The following is a 27298-nucleotide window of genomic DNA, read 5'->3' as shown; positions in this document are numbered from 1 at the left end:
GACGTCTAAAAACTTTTTTCCTGCTTCTAACAGATCAACTTTGAGGAAATGTTCACTTGCTGCTTAATATATCAGTTTTGTGAATCTTAGGTGTATGACATTATAAACACCCCTCCAGGGAGTTTTGTTTAAGAGCGTCATGTGACTTCTAGCATGTCAACTCAAAAATGTCATCCAGCGCTTCCATTTTTAGTCTGTTTTATAATTCTGTTTATTTGAGCTCAATCTCTGTTTCTCGTCCACTCTGACTCACTCTGGCCACTAAGGGACATTTCAGAGTTAAGCAGCGTGAGTCAGTGCTTCTAGCCCTGCAAAGCTCTGTGCTGTATGTGCTGAGCTGAACATACACTCCGCTACAGACACGGCATGGAAAGCGAACTATGAGAATAATGGCCTTTGGTGGCGATGAATAAAAGATAGAGGTCAAGCGTTCTCCTGACACACGTCAGCCTCGCTGAACAAAACAGCCACCTACATGTCTGCGTTCTTGCATTTATTCATACGGCCCACACTTTTATTTTTATCTGGAGTGGCTTGGAGCAGAAGCTGACCAGGGCTTCGGGGATCCAAAGATCCTAATCTGGAATGGGAAAAGTATTTGGAGACGATATTATTCAGATATATTTTAATTTTTGGCTGAGACATTACATGCTTTAGTGGTGTACTTAATAAGCCTGTCAGAACAGCTTTCTCTGGTGCAAATACTATTTAAATTTAGATCAATTCTGTAAAAAAAAAAATCATGTTTGAATGTTTAAGATCCAATCTTTTACTTTTAAACACAGAGCGGGTATGTCAACATAGTACTTCTGCAAAATGTCAAGTGTGTGTGTGTGTGTGTGTGTGTGTGTGTGTTTATATATATATATATATATATATATATATATATATATATATATATATATATATATATATATCCATATTTATATTTATATTTATATGTGTATGTGTTTTCACACATATACAAACATATGCTGTGTATGTATGTATATATATATATATATATATAGATAGATAGATAGATAGATAGATGTATCAATATATATATGATACATACATCTATCTATCTATCTATCTATCTATCTATCTATCTATCTATCTATCTATCTATCTATCTATCTATCTATCTATCTATCTATCTATCTATCTATCTATCTATCTATCTATATAGATGTATCAATATATATATATATATATATATATATGTGTGTGTGTGTGTGTGTAGGGAAAAGTAATTCATTTTACCAGTTTGTCTGGTATATATATATGTGTGTGTGTGTGTGTGTGTGTGTGTGTGTGTGTGTGTGTGTGTGTGTGTGTGTGTGTGTGTGTGTATAGGGAAAAGTATAAGATTTTTCATTTTACCAGTTTATCTCTCTGTATTATTATTATTATTATTTCTAGATAAAATAATGATTGATAATGCAAGTGTTCACAGGCATTACCTAAACTTGCATGTTGCAATGTTTTAAACATTATTCATGAAACAATTTAAAACATCAGAATATTATAAGAATGTTGATTTTTTTTTCAAGCTGTAGGGCTGAAAGTATAAAGAGCCCTGATGAAGCTCCTACACGATGCGTGTATTCTTGCACCAGTTAGTATCTGATGATCCTACTTTCACGGAGCGTGTGTAGTTTTGGAGGCCTGACTTTGGCCCCTGGCGCTAGTTAAAGCCTGGCGTGAGGAGCATGCTGTTTACCTCGCTCAGACTCACGGGGCCAGGCAGAGCACGAGGCCAGCTCGATGTTCTGGCTCCTTGGCTCTCGGGCACAGCTATTCCTGGCCTCGTTATTTTGGGCTTAAGGCATTAGGGGTGCTAAGATTAGCCTTGGTTATCATTCTGTCTGAGTTAACTCCTAATAAAATCACCCACCGGAAAGGCTGTATTTATAACCTTCACTCTTTCTGCCTTGTTTTTTATTTATTTATTTATGAATTATCTACCTGTGTGGGAACACCTGGCAGTCGGATTGTTCATGGTTGTAGATTTCCAGTCTGATCATTTGGACCGGTGCAGGGGTTCCTCTGCTTGGTGCAGGCAGTCACGCTAGCTAAAGCTAATCCTGTAGCTGTTATTGTGATCGGAGTATGTGCTCGTGTCTATTAGTAGTAATCAACACGGAGGTCAGGTTCATGCTTCTGTTTTTGGTGCATGCTGCTTTTTGTGGCGTGTATATTTTCAGGGTGAGGGGCCCCAGGAGTGCGACTGACTAGCGGCCACTTTACAAACATGTACCTCCATCACGCTCATGTTCACAGAGTCAAATGCTCTTGGCTTTGTGTCAAATATGGACAACAGGGTCCTGAGCTTTTCTTTTTTTCTTTCTCTCTGTCTATATCTTTGTTTATATCTCTATTCCTTTCTTTCTCTGTCTCTTTCTTTGTTTATATCTCTCTATTCCTTCCTTTCTCTGGATTAAGATACACTTGACTGTGTGCGTGTGTGTGTGTGTGTGTGTGTGTGTGTGTGTGTGTGTGTGTGTGTGTGTGTTTTCCCCCTGCATGATAGCGAGTGTATACTTTAATGCATGCACATGTAGGCTTGTGTAAGAGAAAAAAACCTAAGCAGGTGTGAAGTGTATTGGCTGGAGTGTATATATGGAGTGTATATACACACACACACACACACACACACACACACACACACACACACACACACACACACACACACACACACACACAGATGAATGCCTGCATTTCCACACATACCAAGCAGCCTTTCCTTCTTCTACCGTTTTGTTCACGCGTGTAAAAATAGTCGAACCGCGTCTCGAACATGACAGTCACATGCCGTCTGTCTTTAGATTGGGCTTAAAAAAGATTTCTGTCGCTGGTCAGAATGGCTTTCTGTGTTTTTTTTCTCACTCACGGAAAGGTTCGAATAGCAGCGGCGACAGCCGGATATTTTTGCCGATTAGCGACGTCCCAATGGCCTTGTCTGCATAGGACATGCAAAAGTGTCTTTCACAACAACTTATACACATGCTGAGGAAATAAATCGACAATATTGTGCATTTATTTTGTCTACGAAATGTGAAATGTTACGTTTAAACCGGGTGGTCCCCAAAACTTTTTTGTGAGGGCCACATCATTTTTCCTTCTTTTAAATACAGGATACTGAATAAAAAACACTCCATGTAAAATAGTACTGGAATTTTTGTACAAAAAATATGAAAGAAATGTATATTAATAATTAATAATATAATTTTACAATTAATAAATTATAAGTATAATATAGCGCTCTCTGTGCATTGCTCAGTCTCACGTGTAAAAACAAACAACACGTGGCGTCAATGATTCGCCTCTAGAGTCCGGTTCTTTTAATGACAGTGGGCCGAATGCTGGAAAAACGAAGGGAAATTTTAGTTTGAAAGCCAACCTTTATCATTACATTAATACAGACATGATATAAGCAGAACATCTGTTTAAAATAACATTGTCTCTGGCATTGTTATGAGGGATGTTCCAAATGTGGGGGCTGTAATTTGGGGACCCCTGGTTTAAAGCAAAGGGGGCCGCTGGAGTTATGCTTCGAAACAGGTTTCATGCCGAGTTCCTAGACATTCCACAGTAAAAGATACAGGAAGTGTGAAGTATGATTTAGTGTCAGTACTTCTGGGTTTTTTTTTTTTTTTTCTGGTTTCATCCCTGAAATTCCAGCTTGATGATGAAACATCTGACAAACTGTGACTCAGAGAAGTTTTTTTCCCCATTTTGCACATTTGCAATAGAGTTCGGGTTTGCGCTTTCTTGCGGCTCTGCATGATCATTGTGCTCTAGATTTTATATAATTAAAGAGTATAAAGAGTTTAAACACACACACACACACACACACACACACACACACACACACACACACACACACACACACACACACACACATTCAAATAAGAACAGTATTCACAAATCTGAGTTTATTGCATTATATTCTTTGTCAGTCTCTGTCTCTCTCTGTCTCTCTCTGTCTCTCTCTCTCTCTCTCTCTCTCTCTCTCTCTCTCTCTCTCTCTCTCTCTCTCTTCTTTGTCTCTGTCTGTCACTCTATGTCTGCCTGTCTGTCTATTTCTTTCTCTTCCTCTCCCACTCTCTGCTTATATATGTTCTTTCTTTCTTTCTTTCTTTCTTTCTTTCTTTCTTTCTTTCTTTCTTTCTTTCTTTCTTTCTTTCTTTCTTTCTTTCTTTCTTTCTTTCTTTCTTTCTTTCTTTCTTTCTTTCTTTCTTTCTTTCTTTCTTTCTTTCTTTCTCTCTTTCTTTTCTTTCTCACTGTCTGTCTTTGTTTATATCTCTCTATTCTTAAACTACTATATTATAGTATTTAAAAAAAAATACTAAAAAGTACTTTTATGAGGCAGCATGAAATTTCTTCACAAACCAGTTGATTAAGTAAACAATGTTTGATAGCAGCAGCTTTTCTCTGGTCGAATCATGCAATAAATCTGACATATGCAACCAGTTAACAGATCAAATATTCACATACATAATCCCTGTGATCTCCCAGATAAAGGTTTTAAAGTAACCAACAGTTTAATGTTGAACAGTTTGCGAAAGACATAATTGTATCCTAATTTAGTTACTTGGTGTTTGGTAATGTAGGGAGACTTTGCATCAGAAACACTGACTCAATGACAAACAAGTCATTCATAAGTATAACTGATCTGCACGTGCATCCATAGCAACTAGTTTCTAACTAATTCATAATTTGATTGTGAATTAGGGCCGCAGCTATCGATTATTTTAGTGATCGAGTATTCTACCGATTATTCTAGCGATTAATCGAGTAATCGGATAAGAAGTACTTTTTCTTTATTAAAGAGCAAAAACTAAATATACAAGAGAAAATAAGACGAGTCTCTTAAAATTAACAAGTCATTTGTTTTCTTTTTAGAAAAATTTTAATTGTATTGCTGAAATTGCAATCTGTGAAAACTAAAATTTGGTGCATTGAAATTTCAATTCAAATACAATTTTATAAATTAAAAAAATCATACATAAAAATATAAAATACATTTCAGTAAACTCACAGGGTTTGGGTTTTTTTAAACCCAAACTTTAAAATTGTCGTTTTCTTTGGCCAGAATCATTTGGAAGCTTGTTTCCATCACATAAAAAAAAAAAACTTTTTTTCTCAGATTTTTCTGACAATTCTCTTAAACAGCCGACATTTCTGGTGCATCTGTAAGCATGTTGTCGTGCTAAAGTTTGAAGCTGTTGGTGTATGAACGAGGCTCCTCTTCTTCATCTGTCTGGTTCCATCTCCTTCAGGGATCAGAGGGTCAGATTGATACAATGCGTTTTAATTGATTGTAGCCACTACACTACGCTGCCCGATTGGCTAAAAAAATAAGTTGGAATTGCGAGAAAAAAGGTTGGAATCAGGCAAACTTTTATTTATTTATCGAATTTTCTTATGGCGGAAACGGGCTTTCACATGAATCTTCTCCTTGCCCCTTGCTGTTTTCTCCCCTTTCCTCTATTTATATTCTGCAGTCTCTTCTGTGTTTACCTGTCCAATGCGCTCCAGACTTTAGCAAGTGGTGCGTCAGTAATAATGGGAAGTGGGAAACACAGTGATCCAAAATCAAGTTCAAATTTTATTAATGTAATAATGGGAAGTGGGAAACACAAGTTAAAATCAAGTTCAAATTTCATTTGTCACATACACATACATACAGAGTACGACATGCAGTGAAATTTTTTATACAACCGTCCGACGTTCAAGCATGGAAAAAGGAATAGAATGTAAGGATAAAAAAATAAGGATAAGTAGATAAATAAAAAAGAATATATAGAAAATATATGTATATACACGAATCGAGATGGGGATGGATGCGTATGGCGGATATTGACATTACAAATTAAAGTGAGTTAGTGTGATTGTCCTTGAAGTGTCCATGTGCAGTATGGTGTGGTATAAAGAGTTCAAGTGGCAGTCCAGATTTAAAGTGTCATATAATAGTGCAAAAAAGTTGTGCAGAAATAGTGAAGACGGATAGAGAGAGGTCCAGTACTATTTTCTGGGTGTTTCCTGGTTTAAACTCCTAATGGCCTCCGGGAAGAAGCTCCTCCTCATTCTCTCTGTGTTTGCTTTCAAGAAGCGAAAGCCACTTCCCTGAACGCATCAGAGAAAAAAGTCCATTGTTGGGATGGCTGAGGTCCATCACAATCTTCTTGGCCCTGGTCCGGCACCGCGTGCTGTAGATGTCCTGCAGGTCAGGGAGCTTGGGGCAGATGGTATGTTCAGCTGACCACACCACCCTCTGAAGGGCTCGCCTCTCCTGTATGGTGCTTTTCCCGAACCAGGGATGCTACCCATCAGGACACTCTTAATGGTGCAAGTGTAAAAGGTCCTTATCACCTGAGAGGGTAGTTTTAATTTCCTTAAGCATCTCTGATGGTACAGACACTGCCATGCCTTCTTCATCAGGGTGTTGATGTGACATGACCAGGACAGGTCCTGTGTAATGTGAACACCTAGGTACCGGAGACTGTCCACTCTCTCCACTGGGGTCCGGTTGATGTTTATTGGTTGGTATGACTGTTTCTGCTTCGTGCTGAAGTCCACTATCAACTCTTTAGTCTTGCTGATGTTCAAGAAAAGATTGTTCTCCTGGCACCATCTCTCCAGGTTTTTAATCTTCTGTAGGTAGGTCGTCTTATCGTTGTTGGAGATCAGGCCCACCACAACAGTGTCGTCAGCAAACTTGATGATGGTGGTGGAGTTGAAAGTGGCTACACAGTCGTATGTGTACAGTAAGTACAGCAGAGGGCTCAGAACCCTGGGGAGCTCCAGTGCTGAGGGTGAGGGTGGATGAGGTGTGTTTGCCCACCTGTACGGCTTGTGGTCTGTCTATCAGACACAGTGGCAAGCTAAGTCCCAGGATCTCCAACTTTAAGGTGAGTGTGGAGGGAATTATGTTGTTGAAAGCTGAACTGTAGTCCACAAACAGCATTATTGCATAATTTCCTTTTCTGTAGTCCAGGTGGCTCATTGTTGTGTGAAGAAGATGAGCAATGGCGCACTCAGTAGTGCGGTTCTGGCGGTACGCGAACTGTAGAGGATCCAGTGTGATGCAGTGATAAAGTCTCTGACCAGTCTTTCAAAGCACTTAATCACTACTAAGGTCAGGGGTACAGGGCGTTAGTCGTTGAGGCAGGCGGGCTGGGGCTTCTTTGGGACAGGAACAACTGTTTGAAGCATGAGGGGACAACAGACTGTTAGAGGGAAAGGTTGAATAACTCAGTGAACACCGTTGTTGGTCAGCGCAGGCTTTCAGAACCCGACCTGTGATGCCATCTGGTCCTGCTGCCTTCCTCGTATTCACTCCCCTAAATGCCCTCCTCACGTCATGCTCCGAGATGGTGAACGTGTTGACCTCTCCGGCTCTCGCAGCGTGCATGCTGTTTGTGTCGCTAGTGCTGCTAGCGTGCTTAGCTGCAGCCTCGAAGCGAGCGTAAAAGATGTTTAGCTCGTCTGCCAGACAAGCGTTCGCATTCCCCATTATGGAAGATGGTGTTTTATAGTCCATGATGGTTCTTAGTCCCTGACACAGGCTCCGAGAGTCACCATATTGGAACTGTGACTCTAGTTTCCTCCCGTAGCGCCGCTTCGCTTCTTTCACCGTTCTGCGCACACTGTAAGATGCTCCGGGTGTAGTTAAATAGACTAAACGTAGCATTGAGGCAAAAGAATTTGCCTCAATAATTTTTTGTATTCTAATTACTTGATAAATCATTTCAGCCTTATTGTTATTCATAAATATACAGAGATGGGAAGTATTGAAGTACAAATACTTTGTTACTGTATTTAAGTAGATTTTTCTGGTATCAGTACTTCAGTTTATTTTTCAAACAACTTTTTTACCTTCACTTATAAAATCTTTTACGCAAATATCTGTACTTTCTACTTCTTACATTTTCAAAACAGACTCGTTACTTTAGTTTTAATCTATTTGTTGACATGATCAATGTTTTTGCTTCTCATTGAACACCGTTTTGAGCCCATCAACCTGTTTCTTGCAATTGTGCGACTTTTGAATCTACCTCCGTTGTATCATTTCCTGGCTTCATGCACCACATATGTAGGCTAGTTTATGAAACTAACAATGAGCAAAGCAAAAGGGAATAAGATGTGGATGCAAACATGACTGAGAACAGAGACATTCCTGATCACCTGATCATCATCATCTTTTCTTTGCTTGTGTTTTTATATATATATATATATATATATATATATATATATATATATATATATATATATATATATATATATATATATATATACACAGTGAAGAAAATAAGTATTTGAACACCCTGCTCTTTTGCAAGTTCTCCCACTTAGGCCATGTTAGTAGTTGGATTCTTACTGATTGTATGGGGTGGACAGGTGTCTTTATGCAGCTAACGACCTCAAACAGGTGCATCTAATTTAGGATAATAAATGTAGTGGAGGTGGACATTTTAAAGGCAGACTAACAGGTCTTTGAGGGTCAGAATTCTAGCTGATAGACAGGTGTTCAAATACTTATTTGCAGCTGTATCATACAAATAAATAGTTTCAAAATCATATATTGTGATTTCTGGATTTTTTTTTTTTTATTATGTCTCTCACAGTGGACATGCACCTACGATGACAATTTCAGACCCCTCCATGATTTCTAAGTGGGAGAACTTGCAAAATAGCAGGGTGTTCAAATACTCATTTTCCTCACTGTATATATATATATATATATATATATATATATATATATATATATATATATATATATATATATATATATATATATATATAAATAAACCTGTTAGTGGGTGGGATATATTAGGCAGCAAGTCAACATTTTGTCCTCAAAGTTGATGTATCAAAATCTGGAAAATTGGGCAAGCGTAAGGATTGAGTGAGTTCGACAAGGGCCAAATTGTAATGTCTAGACTACTGGATTCAAAACTACAGCTCTTTTGGGGTGTTCCCAGTATGCAGTGGTCAGTATCTTCGGTGCGTTGATAAAATGTTCATTGTTAAAAGTGCTATACAAATAAAAATGAATTGAATTGAGTATCTATCAAAATGGTCCTGGGACAGGGTCATGGGCGGCCAAGGATCATTGATGCATGTGAGGTGCAAAGGCTGGTCCGTGTGGTCCGATCCAACAGACGAGCTCCTGTAGCTCAAACTGCTGAAGGAGTTAATGATGTTAATGATGGACAGGTCAGGAGTGATTATGGAAATATGACATTGGACCTCCTGGAGTGTTTAAAGGCTCTGGCATGGAGAAGCTGGTGCTGGATATGTGATGATCACAAATGTTGAGCTCAGTAGCTTTTAGTTTTATAATCATATAGACTGTATAAGACTGTAGAAAGAACATTACTTATAATCTTATACTCCAGTGCTCATGTTAGTTCTCACTCTCCAGTGTTCTGTATTGTTGAAAGATTTATGATCAAACTCTTGATGTCACCCAAATGAGGATGGGTTCCCCTTTTGAGTCTGGTTCCTCTCAAGGTTTCTTCCTCATAACATCTAAGGGAGTTTGTCCTTGCCACAGTCGCCATGGCTTCTCATCAGGGATAAACACACACCATTCACCTTAACTGTTGATTTCTGTAAATCTGCTTTGAGACAATGTCTGTTGTGAAAACGCTATACAAATAAACTTGACTTGACTTGACTTGATAATGGGGACCGACACAATATTAGGCAGGTTATACTGATCAGTATAAGAAAAGTATTATAAATGATAATAGATATTTATGATATTGTCAATTTGTTTGCCATTGTAGAGGAAAGAAAATGTTAGAGTTGGTTTAGAAGCAGTTTCACTGGGAAATAGTGATATCATGATGTAATAACCCAGTTACACTTTATATTTACACCAAATATTATGGTCTTTGCAGTATAATCAGAGGTCTTGTAGAAGTAACATCTTGAGTATAAGTTATAAGAAAAAAATCAACTGTTGAAATCAAAATGTTGTCGAATTGATATGATATGAACTGTTGGTTGATTTGCCCAAGCTAATTCTGACAAGACTTGGATATAAAGGCATGGCTTATTATATAAGAGCTTTTTTTTTTATGATATAATAGAACCATGAAGCACTGGGGCAATGGGACAAAAGCTGGGGGGCAGAGGGTCTTTTTCCATCTGGGTTGTGGAGGTTTTTGTCTCTTTTATGAGGGAACACTGAGTGAGGGAGTTGTAATGAAAACCACCAGAATGCTGTTGTTTCCCAAATGTTAGAATAGGTCACTCTGCATATGTTGTTCTCAAGGATGGAAGTCATGGTTAGATACATGAACCTCATAATGATTGTGTGGGAAAAAAAAAAAAAAAAACAGCACAGATGAAGGCTTCCAACTAGTTCCTTATATATTAGAATGGTCAGATTCAGCGATTCGCATCAGTGCATCGGCATAAAAGTTGTGAAGCATCGATTTAAGAAAATGTGCATCAGATACAAGTTTGCATTTGTTTTAAACATATTTGTGCTGATTTATTTATATATAATAATTATTAGTAGATGCGGTTTACTTTTATTCTTAAAAAAACAACGAAAGTTTTATGACCAATATTTGATATGTAGATTGTTTTTTCCTCACTAAACTGTGGCTTTCTATATAAGAACATGATAGGGAAGGAGAAAAATGTAAAAAAGAATTAGAAATACATTATGTAGACAATATATGCAGAATATACAAGGCATACTGGTTATGCAAGGCTAATAAGTAAATAGGAATTCAACTGAATATATAAACCCGGTGCTAATGATACATCTACTGTAATTACGCATAGCACAGCATAAATATAGCTAAGCAGCTAACAGGTTTAGCGCCTGGTCTTTGCTTTTTCAGATATCCCAGAGCTACAATGTCCTGCTTTGAGACAAAATTCAATGTTAAACGTGCTGTACATACAACATCGAATTGAATTCATAAAGCTAAACGCTAATGAAGACCATAAATCCAAAATCTTTGCGTTCAGTTCTTAAGCGCTGCTATTTTGAATAGCAGATTATTGTGTTTAGGACACAATGTAAATGAAAATGTACAAACCCTAAACCTAACCCTGGCTTTTAATCGTTATTAAAGCCACCTGTGTACGATTCCTCTCTCTTTCACAGTTACTTTGCTAGGTTTTTGGTGTTGTGTATTCAGCCCTTTGTGTGTTGTGTGATTGTATAGTATTTTTTTTTATAGAGATTTAGCTTTTTTGTATTTTTGCACGTTTGCACTTTTGTGTTTTGAGTTCGTCTCACGCGGTCCTTCCAAATTTTAGTCGTGGCCCTGACTGCTAACACTGTAACAGAATGGGGGTCGCCATCTTGGATAACTGTAATCACCTTTTTCTGTAGTGTAATGAAGCATTTTTGGAATTGTATCACAGAGTAAAAAATATTTAACTTTCTACTATATACAGTGTGAGATGTGGTATTCAGGTAAAGCCCATGTGAAGAACTTGGTACATACATTAGCTCAAAAGGATATTATGAAGTATATAAAGATCTGGATAATTAGTTTTAGACATGACATTGGAGGTAGAGTTCCATTGTCCTGTAGCTAAAGTTGTCTTCTTATGGACATTGTCCCTAAGCGGCTTTACAGAGATTATGAAGTTGGAATGTATAAGATAAATGCCTAAAGGCTGTTCATTATAAGTTTATTCAATTCAATTGTATAGTGCTTTTGATAGTGGACATTGTCTTAAAGCAGCTTCACACAGACAATGTGGAAATAAAGAATGAATAAGAATAAGAATGTTCTTTGTAATTGTAAGTTTGTCCGTAATGTGCAAGTCAGTGGCTAAGGGGGAACACTCCCTCAGATGGCATAAGGAAGAAACTTTGAGAGGAACCTATCCGCACCAAATGTCTATTTCTTACAGTTAAGCATGGTTGAGGTGTGCAGTGATGTTAATCAAATGCAAACTGTAGTCCTGAGTCATTGTTGCAGACTGTTGACATTAAGTACAGTCTAAAACATCCTCAAAAAAAACTAATAAATGAGCCCGTGGCGACTGTGGCATGGAAAAACTGCCATGAGTTGGCATGAGGAAGAAACCATGAGATGAACCAGACTCAAAAGGGAGCCCATCCTCATTACCAAATGCCCATTCATTAAAGTTCATTACAGTTCCATCATTATTGAGGTGCACTGTTCAGTGATAAGCGCTAACAAGCAGAACTGTTCATGAGTCCTGAACTATTGTAGTAGACTTTTGATATTAGTTCTTGAAAAAGTCTTGAGTTGCTCTGGATCTTAAGGCTGTTCATGTGGAACCATTCTCTTGTGCACAGAGTGACCTCCAATTAAAGAGAGCTCAATCTAGATGTAGGGCATCAAGATGAATCAGGGAGGGTGACAGGGAAAGTGAACTAAGAATTATTCAGTATCCTGATAGTTACATAAAAGATCACAATATTTCTTCTTTTTTTTAGGCTTCAGGCTTATCCTCTGCTTACACTTTGTCTTGGTGTGGCTCTGTAATGGACTCTTTAGCTTTAAAATGATTGTGTGTGTGTGTGTGTGTGTGTGTGTGTGTGTGTCTCTGTGTGTCAGGATCGGAGGTGTTGTCCCCGGTGGGCAGGTCTGAAGTCAGCATGCCAGAGTGGGAACGAGACTCAGAAGAATGGGAGAGGCAGCTACAGAGGGAACTACTGCTGATTCAGAGGCAACAGCAGATCCAGAAGCAGCTGCTCATCGCCGAGTTTCAGAAGCAGCATCAGGCACTACTGCGACAGCACCAGGCTCAACTACAGGAGCACATCAAGGTCTGATCAGATTCCTGAAAACCCATGTTCACTATTACTACTTGTCTAGATGTTTATATAGCTGTTTCATGAGGCTTAAAGATGAGTTCATCTGCTCACCCGAGTTTCCTCAGTACATCTGGTGGATTAAATGTTCTGGTTGATTATTTCCTGCTTGTCGTTAATCAGTTGAAATTCCGACTTAAACGTGAAACTTTGGGCTCTCCTGCGTGCAAGTGGGCTCATAATTGCCATTAAAACATTGAAAATTCGAATTCTGTTCCTAAACAAATAAGAAGGGCAGGGCTAAACTCAGGCCCTGAACAATGTAACCTGAATCCAACAATAAAGTTTGTTTTACTAAATGTAAATATTGGCAATATTATTAAAATAACAAATATACAGTAACGTGCTTTATGCTGATTTAGGGGTCTGTCTCATTTCACCATGTACTGCGTCAGCTATATATGGCTGAAATGACAATAAAAACATCTTGACTCTTGACTATAAACGTTTGCGGACACCTGAATATAAAATCGTTGGGTGTTTTTGGAACATTCCATTCCACATTGCTCTTAGAATAAGCTCCATCTTCTGGGAAGATGTTCCTTTAAGGTTTGTGGAGATTTGTGGGAAATTCTTTCAGACACAAGGGTGTTAATAAATGACCTGATTTTACTAACTAATGAAGGTGAGGTGAGGACGCCTGGGAAAAATTCATCCCAATGGTGTTCAAAAGGGTTGCAAGAGCTCAATAACAGGGCACTCAAGATCTTCCACTCTATCCCATGTAAAGCATATCTTCATGGAGCTGGCTTTTGGGTGTTCTATTTCAGTAAAGGGAAATTTCATGCTACTGCATCCGAAGACATATACAATTCCAAGTTGTGTCCCAATACTTTTGTCAATATAGTTTTTGAAATACAGAACCATGGTGCCCAATGGTTATTTTTCCCGAATAGAATTTGTACTATAAGAGCGAGGGAGTTTATTTTTATGATGCAAAATGCTGACACTAGGACCCTGTTCTAGCTCCAGCAGGCTTTGCTGACCCTGCGGCAGCAGCAGGAGGCTCTCACCGAGGAGCGCACCCCTGAAATCGAGATCGACGAGGAGAACGAGGAGGTGCAGGGAGAGGAGCTGGAGCGCCACAGGAGGGAGCAACCTCAACACCAGCATTTCAACCACAGGAAGAAGGAGCGCAGTAAAGAGAGTACGTACTCTTTTCATTTTATTTTTTTTATTTAAGCCTGTTTTTCCTGAGAGTATGGACATGAAAGCTATTTTCCCAAACCAGGTGCAGGTCAGGAAACCGATCCTGGTTTCAAGTGTGACCTCAGCATATGTAAAAGTGACCTGAGTGTGGGGCTCAATGTCTGGGTGATTGGTTGAACTTGTCAGGTTGCTTCCTGTTTCACATTTTGCAGGGGGAATGTGGCAAAGACTGATGTATTATCAAGTGGCAGAGAATTCTCTATTTTCCATCAGTTAGAAGATGTGCAGGTTTATATATTATTGTGTAACAGCCTACACAGGGACTTATATAACAGGTAGATGACATAATCAAAAAATATGATCGAAGTCTGTAAAGCTTTCTGTGTTGACGTTCATTCAAGTTTCATAGAAGGAGTCTCCAGACTCCAGAAATGTCCTCAGGATGGAGGGTTGTGCGGTCTCTCAGCAACACACAATACAATGTAATTGTAAATAGACAAAAAGCACAACATAAAAATTGTTGGGGGGTGGGGGGATTATTATTATTAATATTTGTAAACAACATTTGAACAGTTTACATTTTTAAAACAATTTTTTTTTGTTTTAAATAAAATGCCTGCTTGGTTACATGATATCTAAAATAAGATTATATGAAATTAAATAATTTTATTATATTGAATAAATTGAGAAAATCGATTAAATTGGCACAAATTAAATTGATTAAATAAAATTAAATAAACTGAGAACAGTCAAATAGTGTACATTTTTTTATACCGTTTTTGGGTAATACAGATGTGTATATGAGAGAGAGAGAGTGTGTGTGTGTGTGTGTGTGTGTGTGTGTGTGTGTGTGTGTGTGTGTGTTTTTTACATTTAATATTAATTTTCCAAAGATTTGATCTACGTAACTTCTACTTATTTCAGCATCCTTTGACAAATGTCTTCACTCCTTCCATCCTTTATTTATTCACTCCCTCGATGTGTGGGATTGTCAGGATTTTCTCATTTGAAGAGAAATTCTTGAAGCAAACACTAAAGAATCAACAGCGCTAGGGTTAGCCGCTAACTAGGAAATGGCTAGTGGCTAACACTAGTGCTATGGATTTTTTTATTTGTCGCAAACATAGTTATATGCAGGATACAACTTGCAGTGAAATAAAAAGTTTACAAAAATAAATAAATTTTTAAAAAATCTTATAGCGCTAGCTGCTAGCCACTTCCTGGTTTGCAGCTAACGCTAGCGCTATTGATTCTTTAGCGTTTTCATGCATACACAAAACAAATGGTATTTCCAGTAAGTAGGGAGTAGCCACAGTGACGCTGCTCTAACTCTGGTTTCTTTTTTATATACCCCTGGCATTGTTGTGTATGTTTTCAAGATTAAAAATATAAAAAAAATGCGCTCAAACTGCGAGGCGGAGACTTAGCAAACTTTAGCCACTTTATACGTTCGTGAAGGAACTCAGATTGTAACTTCGCTCCAAGTTTTATTTGTCATATGTACAAATTTCAGTCACAGTTTGTACAATTAAATTCTTAAGTAAGTAACTCTGTTTAAATATTAAACAGAGTTAAAAATATTTTAGGTGTGCAAAAAATATGCAAAGATAAGTTCAAAGTTCGGCACGTAAAAAGGATTTCATTCTGTACATTTCGGTACGAGTACGTGTACTGCAACACCCTGAATATTAACTCAATTTTTATTTATAACTGCTATACCGTAGCATATATAGCATATAGCATTATGTAGTAACTAACCTAAATCTAAAGTGCTATTGTCATATCTTTAACGGTCTCTACTGGATAAATATCTCTGAACTCTTAATTTTCCTTTAACCCTATTTTAAGAACCTTATGTTTTGGAAGGTAGAAGGTTGTAGATTTGGAGCTGGAGATAAAAGTCGATGTAACCATGCAAAAGCCTGGATAATACAGTTTTTCTTAGTTGCTTTGGAGTGTTGTTAAAATTATTTTTTATATTTGTTTACAAATATCAAAATTGTTTACAATTGTTTACAAATAAGATCGTCAAAATGTTCAGGCTCGCTATCAGGATGACGGCGCACGGTTTCAGCGTTTCCTGATGTAAACCACGGTTTGGATTACAATGACTTGAAAAATGCACATTTTGAGAATTTCGTTTCTGATCTGAGAAATGCTCCAAAGCAACTGAGAAGAACTGAGAAGGATGCTCAGACACCAGAGAATCACGTCATGCTTCCTGAAGGAGAAAGATAAAAAATCTTTAAAACTGCACAAACATCAATTCAATTCATCTTCATTTATACGCTTTGGAAATTGTTAAAAGCAGCAACAATGTCCTGCAGTATGCTTTTATAACCAGAAGGTGGCACTATTTGTACACTTATCTTATTTACTTTGAGTCAAATGATATGAGTTTTCTCCCTCTGGGCAGTGGAGTGGAGTGGACCTTTTTATTTTTCCCTATAAATAACGCATTGCATGTTTTTTAATGCAGGCCTGGATCTTTTTCCTTCAGGTGCTATGGCCAGCACAGAGGTGCGACAAAAACTGCACGACTTTCTGCTGAATAAATCGGCCAAAGACACGCCTTCATCTGGTCACCCGCTCAACCAGCGCGCCAAACTCTGGTACATGTACGTGAAGCTTCTCTGACGTTTGATTAACCTGGAAACTTGAGATTAATGTCGTGCTTGGTATCGTCATTAAGACCTTAACGAGATTTGGTGTTTGATATCTACATCAAACTAAGATCTATTTCATGTGGTGCATCAATGATGTGAAAATCTGTATACAGTATGTTCAGTATATTTGAACATATTTGACCAATTGGTGTCTGATGGTTGGTTTTCTTTTTTTTAGCTGTAACCGTCATGCAATTCAGACCCAAGGTCTTTTTCTGTAAATGTTCTTTTACACCCAGTTTGTGCAATTTACCGTAATCTATGAATGGAATGGAAAAAGCTGCACCCTCTAGCTGATCACTCTTACTGGAAAAAGGAAGTGATGATGATGAGGAGGAGGACCACGATGACTATAATGTAATAACACTCAAATTTCCCTTAAGAAAGGAAATTAAAATTCTGGCATGTCTTTATGAAAGAGGTTTTGGGTGAGAATAACTTCCATATGGTCTCATTGTTAAAGATCGGAAGAAGCATTTTAGTGGTTAAGACATTAGACTCTGGATTAGGAAGGTTATGAGTTCAAATCCCAGCACCACCAAGCTGCCACTGCTGGACCCTTAAACAAGGGCCTTAACCCTCAGTTGTAAGTTGTTCTGAAAAAGAGTCTACCAAATGTTATAAATGAAAAAATATACTTGCAAATACGCCAAACAGCCTTGTGTTTCCTAGTATACACTTACGGGAAAATTAAAATGATTATCTAGACATTTCTGGATAATTATAATGATTAATTTTTCAGTATTTATCTTGTCTTAACTTGTCTTTTATTATTATTATTATTATTATTATTATTATTATTATTATTATTATTATTATTATTATTTATTATTATGTCATTTCCTCAGCACCAGCCAGCACATGTCCATGGAGCAGAAGTCCCCCCCTTTAGGAGAGACACCTCCTACATTCAAATCCCCTCTGCCCTCTGGCCTGGACACCAGGGAGGAGGACTTCCCCCTCAGGAAGACGGGTAGGTCACAGTGCAGAGGTCGACAGCAGAAATAATGCTGCTGTGAATAAACAGTTAACAAAGAAAACCAGAGCGAGAGAGAGAGAAAGAGAGAAAGAGAGAGAGAGAGAAAGAGAGAAGGAGGCTTGGTTACAAACCCTAGATGCATATTACGGATGGTAAGATTTACCAATTCGCTTCGGTGCATCATCATAAAAGTTAACAATACAAATCTGCATTTGAATAACGATTGTTTAAAACAGATTTGTGTAGGTAAAATGTTTTTTATTTATATTTAATTATTAGTAGAAACGCTATAATTTTATTATTTGTGAAAATTACCAATATTAGATATGTAGATTGATTTCTCCTCAGTAAACACTGCGGAGGCCGAGACGTGTCCTGAGAGTCACATAGAATAAAGATTAACATGGCAGAGGTAGAGCTGTATCTTCCTGCACACAGAACAGGAAAAGAACACCTGGTTTTATTTCATGAAGGCATTTAAGTAAATTTTATAATTTGTGTCTGAAGCAAAGAAAAAAATATATATTTTTTTCCGTTGAGTGAAATTAAATTGTGTGGAATCAAATCGGATGGCACTGCATCAGAATAGGGGTGAATCGTATTGCATCGCTACAGTAGCTGCTTAATATATATCTTTCATGTGACCGGTGTCAGGGATTTCAGTAGCTCCATTTACATTCTTCAAACCTCAGTTATTTATTTCACTTCATACTTCATACCACTGCCAGGTTTAATTCTCAATGGAGATTTTTTCCACAAGATGTGGATTCCTATTCTGTGGGCTCTTTCTTCTATGGTGGAGGTTCCATGTAATCTAAACCTTCACTGCAGACTCTTCAAGATTACATAATATAAGTACCTGAAACATACAGATCTGAGGAACAGGATTCACAAGAGGGTTTTTTTCTCCCGTCTGTGCACTTCAGTCCAGCAGTGGGCGGAATGTGCTCCGATCGCTGGTATGTCACCCTTCATAGAAAACTAAAGGAGGGGAAGAAAACGTAATCAGATCGCTGATTTGTTCCTACAGCACGCTCCCAAGCTCTGGTAAAACATTCCATTCTAATATTAAATGTTATATATCACACCATGCAGGCCACTGTGCATATCACCCTCAGGCCTTCAGTGGTGTCCTATCTGAATCAATTCACCTCTTAATACCATCATTATGACGCTTATAGAAACAATCAATATTATAGAGAAACGCAGTATAACAGAGCGCTGCACCACAGACAAGCAAGAAACCCAATGAACACAAAAGAACAAGTCTCCTTTCACTATAGCCACAGCTGCACCACCTGCATACATCATCTCTAGCAGGAGCGTCGATATTAACCTCATAAAATGACCCCTGGGTTTCCCATTGTTTTTGTGCATTACGGTTTTCCTGGTGATTCAAAATTTCAGGCAAACAGAAAACACAAAAGTAGATGTTCATGAAAAAGCTTAACAACCATTTTAAACTGTCTTGACATGATCGGACGCCTGCTAGAGGGCCTCGGAGTGATCAAATCGCTGTCTGATTGGTTAAAGCAACAGCTTCAAGCAGGATAGATTTAAAATTATCAGAAGCCTGCGATTTTAAGTTCTGCTGGTCTTAAGGCAATACGTGATGTGACGGCTGGAATCTGATTGGAGAGAAACCAAAAGACCTAAAAGAAACGCTATAAAAATGAAAAGAATAGACCTTTGGGAATAATTGAATACATATTAATGGGCAAAAAATATATTAAAACATAATTCAGTAATTATGATAGAGTTTGAGAGATTAGAGATGGTCTTGCTGGCCCTGATGGCTCTCCACTCATATATAATATATACTAGAAGTTTCTGTATACAACATCCACCTCTAATCCTCTAATTCGGTACAGTTCCTGGATATGTCATTACTCAATATGTGTGTAATTGCCTAGGAATAGGAGCAAGAGCTCAAACTCACGAAGGTGGCGCAAACATACTGAATGATTTCATTTCCTGGAATCGACATCATCTAGTGATGTGATTTTTCCGGCATGTCATACAGGTGTTTAGTGGGATGAGTGTGAATGCGGATGAGAGTCGAGCCTCATTAAACGCGTGTTATCGGGGCCCCGGCGCTGGCGACGCTGCCTAAATGTTAGCAGATGAGCCTGAGCGATATTTAATCACGGAGATCAGAGGTCAGCAGTGTGTGTCATGGAGCCCGTAGCCCTGCGGTCTGAGCTAATGAGGCTTACTAGTGGCCCTGTTTACCTTCAGGGTCAGCCTGGTGATACTGGTGGCCTGTGTCCCCGAATACTGCTCCGGGGCACCCAATGCAGACTTTTGCAAACAATTACCCAAAGGAGAGGTTAGAGGCACCGGGTCCAATCCAGGCTGCTAGTTTGGCCCCTAATCACGGTGAAAAAGGGGCAAGTGCACTAGATACGGGCAAAAACTCGTAGGTGGAGGGCAGAGGGGAGCTAGCTTTAGGCTGTGTGCTTGTCCCGGGTCTCTGATGAGAACTGCTATACCTCCAAGTCTTATTTATGCAGAGGACGTTTAATATAGGTATTTGACCTTTCCCCTTTGTCCTAATGCCTTCCTTTTGTCCTTAGGACATCAGCGTCCCTTCTATATGTCATGATATTAGAATTGAACTAATTTAGTTCATTATAAATGAAGAGCAAGTCTTACAATAAAATCTATGATTATTTTTTATTGTTTTATTTTCACATGGCAGCTTCAGTGACATTTCGCTTAGCAATGAAGACGAGACATTAATGTTTTATAATGATATGATATGATACGATATAAATGATATATGCAGATAGATTCAACTGTACTGTAATTTTCTATTGCGGAAACGGAACACAGTTTAGCCTCTACCAGAACTGCAAATAGCAGCATTGTAGAAATGAACAAAGTGCAGATAAATATGTAAATATATGCACAATAAATAAATAGGTAGGCTATGCAGAGGCTGTTAAGCAAATAATAGTATGTTGTGTGTGTTCTGATGCGATATGATTCTTTTATGACCCTATTATAGAGCAGTGTGATTCGATTTCAATTTCATTCAACACAATGCGATTTAAAGAAAAAAAATACGATTTGGTGCAATTCAGTATGGTTCAGACAGTTCACTTTTATTTCTTTGCTTCAAACAGACAGCAAATCATCAATTTATTTACGTGCCTTCTGACTTCTAACGCATGGCTCTTTCATAAACACTCCTTTGTAGTGCAAAAAAAACATGAAATCTAACCAGATGTTATTTTTTCTCTTCTGACTAAAGGGAGATTCAGCTCTACCTCTGCCATGTTAATCTGTGTTTTATGCGACTCTCAGGACACGCCTTGATACATCATATTCACGTAGCAGCAGTGGTGCAGAGAGAAACAGTTCAGAGAGGAGAAATCAGTCTACATATAAAATATTGCTCACAAATTATTGGTCATTTTCTAAATAATATTAGTATAGCACGTGTCTACTTATAATTATATAGAAATACTTCAGTTTTTACAGACTCAAATATGTTAAAAAGCAATGAATGTCCCACACATGTCAATTTATCACATTGTTAACTTTTATGCTGACGTGCTGGCGTGAATCGGTAAATGTTACCATCCCTAATATTATACATTGTTCATTGTATGTTCAATAATTGTTATAGCAGCATTTAATTGAATGTAGTTGTTATAGTTACCCATATGTCCCATTCAGAACCACATTGGTGTAAACGTTTGCACTCAGCTATGTTACAGACATCAACAGTGACCTTATAAAAGCTCTCATGCCTCATGATATCCTTGAAAAGTATATGTTTTTCAATAATCGTATGGTCAGATCACCCAGCAGTCCCAGAAGGCGGGGGTCTGATCTGAGCTTTGCTGGGAACTCTTATCTGACTAAGCTGATTTATGGGAAGAATGACTCGCTCTGGCTGAATATTTTGGAGTTGACAGCCACAATGTCAGCCCCGCACGTTTGCAAAGTAAGGCGACACTCTGCCCATGGGTGTGATCCTACCAAGATCAGAAATAGGCCTGTTTTTTATCCACACACTGATTTTTATTTTTTTTTTTAATAAAAAATAGTCAGAGGGTCGTGTGGCTCACACAGGCAGGAACAGTGCAGCCCTCCAGGGGGGTGTTTCCTGCACTGTGTCTGAGTCCTGTATGCAGTTCTGGCCCCCTCACCTTTTTATCCTCCCTCAATAACTCAGGTAACAGCTTTTTAAAGGGGGCCGGCTGCTCACATTTGGAGATGCAAAAACAACAGGAACGAAACAGAGGGGGGGAGCAATGAGAGAAAAAAATCTCTTTTTTTTTTTTTTTAGGCTGAATAATTTGTCTGTGCTGACAAGACGGTCTGCAGGACCACTTCCTGCGTCTCCGGTTGCAGGCAATAGATCAGAAATAGAAAAGATAGAGAGAGCATGGCCAATTAAAACACGAAACACTTCCTTAGGGTGCTAAGTGCACGGTTTTTACGAGGGCAGTCGAATTCCCGTAGGAGGCTCGCTCCTGAGCTTGCCGTGTGTAAAAAAAAAAAAAAAAAAAAAAAAACGCCGCCCTGCATGATGTATGCAAAACCGAAAAGATGTAGAAAAGTCTTGAAGCTGCTCTGTATCTTGGAATGTGTGTATGTTTTCCTCCCCCACTTCCTGTCTGTCCTGCTCTGATTCGGGCTGGCAGGGGGTGAGGTGGCTGAAGAAGGGGAAGCCGAGGGTGGAGGGAGGATCATAAAGGTACCGTTTGTTCTCTGCCCTGCTCGGGACCTTGTGTGGATGAGTGATTGACAGGTCGGAGGGATAGGCGGGGCTGGGTGATGCGGGGTCAGTGGGATGGATATGTTTGTTTAGGGAGAGGTAACAGCAGGAGAAGAAGAAAGTGAAATGCTCTGCCTGAGCCCTGTGCCTACAAACACTCATTTATAAAGGCAGTTTAAAAATAATTTTTAAAAATAATTTCACTTTTTTCAGGAAAATGTTCTTTTAAAGTACAAAATGTGCATTTTACATCTAGGCCTTTAGTGGTGTCCTACCTAAATCCACCTGCTATAGAAACCATCATTATTATACAGAAACACAATACAAGGTGGGATCAAAAAGTTTTGAGTCTAGTTTTGTAAAATGCCAACAGGTGGCAGCACAAGGCTGCACGCACAGTCACAGGAAGCACAGATCTTTATAAGTCAGTGTGCCAAAAGACACATCAAGAGCTGTGCAACTGGTGCTATTCTGACCACGTGTTTTACCACGTCTGCTATTCTGACCACGTGCGAACTCTGTCACCGAACTTGTGGGTTTCTCACCAAAAACAACATGATCTCCACCCACCGTACTCGCCAGATTTGGCTCCTTCGGACGCCGTCTTTCCAAAGACAGCTCCGAGGTCGCAGAAGGTGCTTTACACGCTTTGAAAAAAAAACTCCCAGGACACATTCCAGAAGTGGCAGGAACGCTGGGAGCGCTGTATTGCTGTGCGAGAGGACTATTTTGATGTTAATGGTGTGTAAATGTAGATAAATAAAGTACTTTCTTGTAAACAGAAACCCCCAAAAAAGAAAGTGTTATTACTAAACCAAGAACCCCAATAAACCCAATTCAACAAGTCTCCTTTCCCTGAAGCCACAGCTGCACCACCCCATACATAATCTCTAGCAGAATCACAAATATTAACCTTATAAAATGACCTCTAGTTTTCCCTGAATTTTTGTGCATTACGGGTTTCCTGCAGATTTGAAATGAAGGCAAATTGTGTCAGCCTGATTACACAAATTTAGATACAAAAGATTTGGTAACCCACAAACCCAGCAACCTGTCTAGTTGTAGTCAGAAAGAATGTCTAAAAAGATTTCAAAAACAAGCTTGATTTCTTCCCAGATAATGCTAAGTAGAGATTTAGAAAATTATTGTCACATTTACAATAAACTTTCTTTTCGGCTTCTCCCGTTAGGGGTCGCCACAGCGGATCCTCCGCACGTTTTTGATTTGGCACATGTTTTACGCTGGATGCCCTTCCTAACGCAACCCTCCCCAATTTATCTGGGCTTGGGACCGGCACTAAAAGTGGCTGGGGATGGTTCCCTGACCGGGAATCGAACCCGGGTCGCGGCGGTGGGAGCGCTGCATCTTAACCACTAGACCACCAGGGGACCTTATTGTCACATTTACAATGATCACCTTTAATACTAATGCTAACTTTTAGCAAACCCATTAAAACAATGGAATAATTTAAAGGTTTATAATCTTCAATGGAATGCTAGCAAGATGGCTAACATTAGTAAAATAATATTGAAATATGGTTTATTAAGTGTTTTTTTTTTTTATATTACTAACATCCACTAGCTTGCTAGCTAGCTTGACAGGATTTCTGAGAGACATATTTCTGAATGTTGACTAGCTAATATGCGACCATTAGCTATCTAGAAAGCATGGTCTAGTCAGAATGTCTGAGAGGATTTCTAAAACATGTTTGTCCTCAGATATAATGCTAGCTTGAGTTAAAAAAAAAAAGATTTATTGTAATATTTATGATCACCTTTACTGCTAATGCTAACTCTAAGCTATTTGAAGGTTGAAAAAAAAAGACGACTTAAAGGCAGAGACTGAAAATGGGCTATGAAGCAGGATGGATTTATGAAAGTCTTTGCACTCAAGCACTTTTAGGTTCATGGTTTAAATTTGACGCACTTTTAGGTCAGGAGAAACTAAAAAAAGCTACACAGGTGCATGCAGGCTTGTTAGTGCGGCACCCCGTTTGGTCCGTGCAGGCCCGAGAGCCCTCAATTCTCTGGTGTTTGTGTAAGGAAGTTTGAGTCGAGGCCACATTCGAAATGCCCTTTAATGACGCTCACTAATGTAAACACCTGGGCCAGGTTGTCGTATTTTTCCAGCGAATTAAAAACATGTAAATCCTTCCTGCTAATTGTTGTGCAAATATTTTTTGTAGTATTTTTTCTAATAGCCCTTATTCATCATGTGTCAGTGAAAGCCGTGGAACAATATTTTGCAATAGCAAAGGCTCGTCCGCCAGCTTACAACATCTAGTGTTTCTTTTTTTCCCTCACATCAAGTGTTTTTAATCAATTGTAAGATTTTCTCTGGGGAAAATAGAGCCAGCTAATGGTCCTTCCTCTTAATGAGCTTCGGCTCCACAGAGACCGGATTTTACAGTGGCAGTAAATCTGCTCTTTTTGGAGCGGCTTTGATTCGGGATCGATGACGTCGGCGTGAAAACGGGAACGAACGTAAAGGACAAACATTCGTTCACACGGATCTTTTTTTTTGTGAATGAAGCGGAAGTCGTAGAAAGAATAAAGCGTTTTCCAGTAATGCAGAATTCTGTGTGTGTGTGATTGTGAGTCAGTGTGTATACACTATAAGTCATTATCCTCCAACATCTTTTGAAAAGAAACATCTCAGAGTGAGAGAGTAAAACAAGTTATAACCATGCCATTTCCTGGATGTTTACTTCCTGCATCTTTGGTGCCCACGCAGTAGCTGGCATGGATAAAGGCGGCGTCTCAGAGACGCTTGTTTTTGCTGTGTGACGAAAAGTGGAGGTGGGGGATTCCTCTCTCGCAGACAGCCAACACACACAAACACACACTGGACACGCACACATACACACATGGCATCTGTGTGTTAGTTTAACCGCTGCTACTGTAGAGAGACTGTGGTTGCCTGGCCGGCAGGTAGCGGACTTTTTCACTTACAGCTCTGTTGCTCTGGACTAATCCACTCCAGATGAAGCAGCGAAACGATCCCCTCTATTTCAACTTCATTACAGCTGGGATGTGTCCCACTGAGGCCTGAGAGCTCTCGTATAACCCTCGTACTCAGCTGAGGTTATGTACCTGCGTTTGATTCATTGCACAAGGTGTTTATATGGATCACAGTCTTGCTTTGGTGGAGATATAAAGACGTGATAACTCTAAACGGACACGAAATGGTTTAGCCGTATCATTTACATTTTAGCAGTTTTAATAGAAAGAAGCTAGACATATTATTCTTGATGGAGATCCCTGGTCAGCCTTTCAGAGGCAAGAGTATGATGGAACATCCACTGGCCTTGACCTGGAAACATCGTAATCCCGATCAGAAACATATCCTCATACTAGTAGGTCACTAAGAAAGTGTAACATCAGTTATTTGAAGGTTGTTTGTTCCGTCACATAGAAGAAGCTCATTCCAAAACATGGATACAAGGACAGAAGAATGTGGATGCACATCTTCTTTATACTTTGGAAAAGGGTTGGTGGAGTCAAGCGTTACTCGAAGATTTAAAGCAGAGCTGGTTGTTCTAAATGCTTGTTTTTTGGCTTATGTAGGCAAACATCAGGGTTTTAAGTATAATGAGTTAATCACCTTCCTCGAATTCGTTGCCGGATCTACGAAACGGTGTCCAAACGGCGATCTTTGAGCTGGATCTTCACCTTCGGGAAGTGAGATCTGGTGAGAAACTCAAGTGTAAGGAGTGCTATTCTAACAGGGTCAGAATAGCAGACGTATTTGGATGCACTAGCATTAGAGTATTGTTCTGTAGTTCCCCCAGATACCTGGTGAAGCATTTACACACATGCGAGTCAGTTGGGCTTTAACAGCTGCTGCTGCTGTAGACAACATGATGAAAAACCGTACAAAAAAAAAAGACTCAAAAGCTACAACTGATTGTGACGTACGGAAAAGCTAAATAGTGACGTACGGAAAGGCTAAACAGTATCAAATGTGTTAAGTTGGAGCCTATTAACATTAACATATGGATCGCAAATTGCAAAAATGTTTCATTCCGTCTCATCTTATCTCTGTTTTTGTCTCAGCATCCGAGCCTAATCTGAAGGTGCGCTCACGGCTGAAGCAGAAAGTTTCCGAGAGGAGGAGTGGCCCTATCCAGCGCCGCAGAGACGGCAGTGTGCTTGTCACGCCACCCAAGAAACGTCCGCTGGAGCTCAGTGGTGAGAAGATGCACATAACATCCCATTGAGACACCACACCTGGGCTTGTGTTCATACTGCATACCTGATATTAGGCTTGGAAAGGTTCATTGTACGTTAATTCTATACACAGTATAATGCTAAAATTTTAATAAAATGTAAAACACACTTCTCTCAGCCACGTGAAGCGTTGGAGAAGCAGGGTTCCTACACATTTTGGGAGTGTATGAAAAAGTATAGAATTTGATTTGAGTGATTTCCAGGTCTGGATTAGTGTAGGGATGAAAGATCACAGAGTATTGAAAAAATATTAGTTTTTTCGTACTATTGACCTATTAAATTTTCATTCCACAAAGTTGCTTATTCGCACGAAACGCGTCATTTCCAACTTTCCTTTATTTACTTTGTGGCGACTACTAATAATGTGTCATCGTTTCAAAAAGCTCCGTTTTCATCGACTGGAAATGCCGTCTCAGTGTGGACAGAAGGCCAAAACGGAGGGAAAAATATGCGCTTTCGAACAAAAAACGTATTAGTGTGGACATGACCTCAGCTCCGGGAGAAAAGAGGATGCAGGCCAGACAGTTGGTGTGAGTCTAACACTCTCGTTTTTTTTTTAAGCAATCCAAAGGTTTTTATCCACCACACAAGGACGAGGGCAGCTTCTGATCGGTGTGAGCATTATAGTTGCAACTACATGAGCAAATCATAACATAACTTATAACCTTCACGTGTCAGCAAAAGTCAAGTCAAGTCAAGTCAAGTTTATTTCTATAGCACTTTTCACAA

At 39.0% G+C, this 27298-nt stretch overlaps 1 protein-coding gene across 8 annotated transcripts in view; it reads left to right on the top strand.

The window, feature by feature from the left end:
- LOC310716408 (histone deacetylase 9-B) overlaps nucleotides 1-27298 on the top strand; it is a 68628-nt gene that overhangs the window by 20537 nt on the left and 20793 nt on the right. For 3 of the 8 annotated variants that reach the window (XM_083523647.1, XM_083523651.1, XM_083523654.1), the window contains 5 exons: nucleotides 12558-12769; nucleotides 13781-13961; nucleotides 16443-16581; nucleotides 17478-17602; nucleotides 26396-26530. In XM_083523647.1, the coding sequence (XP_083379773.1) occupies nucleotides 12558-12769; nucleotides 13781-13961; nucleotides 16443-16581; nucleotides 17478-17602; nucleotides 26396-26530 (792 nt within the window). The remainder of the gene's footprint in view (nucleotides 1-12557; nucleotides 12770-13780; nucleotides 13962-16442; nucleotides 16582-17477; nucleotides 17603-26395; nucleotides 26531-27298) is intronic. The other 5 variants (XM_083523653.1, XM_083523650.1, XM_083523652.1 and 2 more) reach the window with 3 other exon arrangements.

This window comes from Silurus aristotelis, assembly GCF_946808225.1.
Source record: "Silurus aristotelis genome assembly, chromosome: 21".
NCBI lineage: Eukaryota > Metazoa > Chordata > Actinopteri > Siluriformes > Siluridae > Silurus > Silurus aristotelis.
This window is presented reverse-complemented; position numbering and strand designations above follow the sequence as displayed.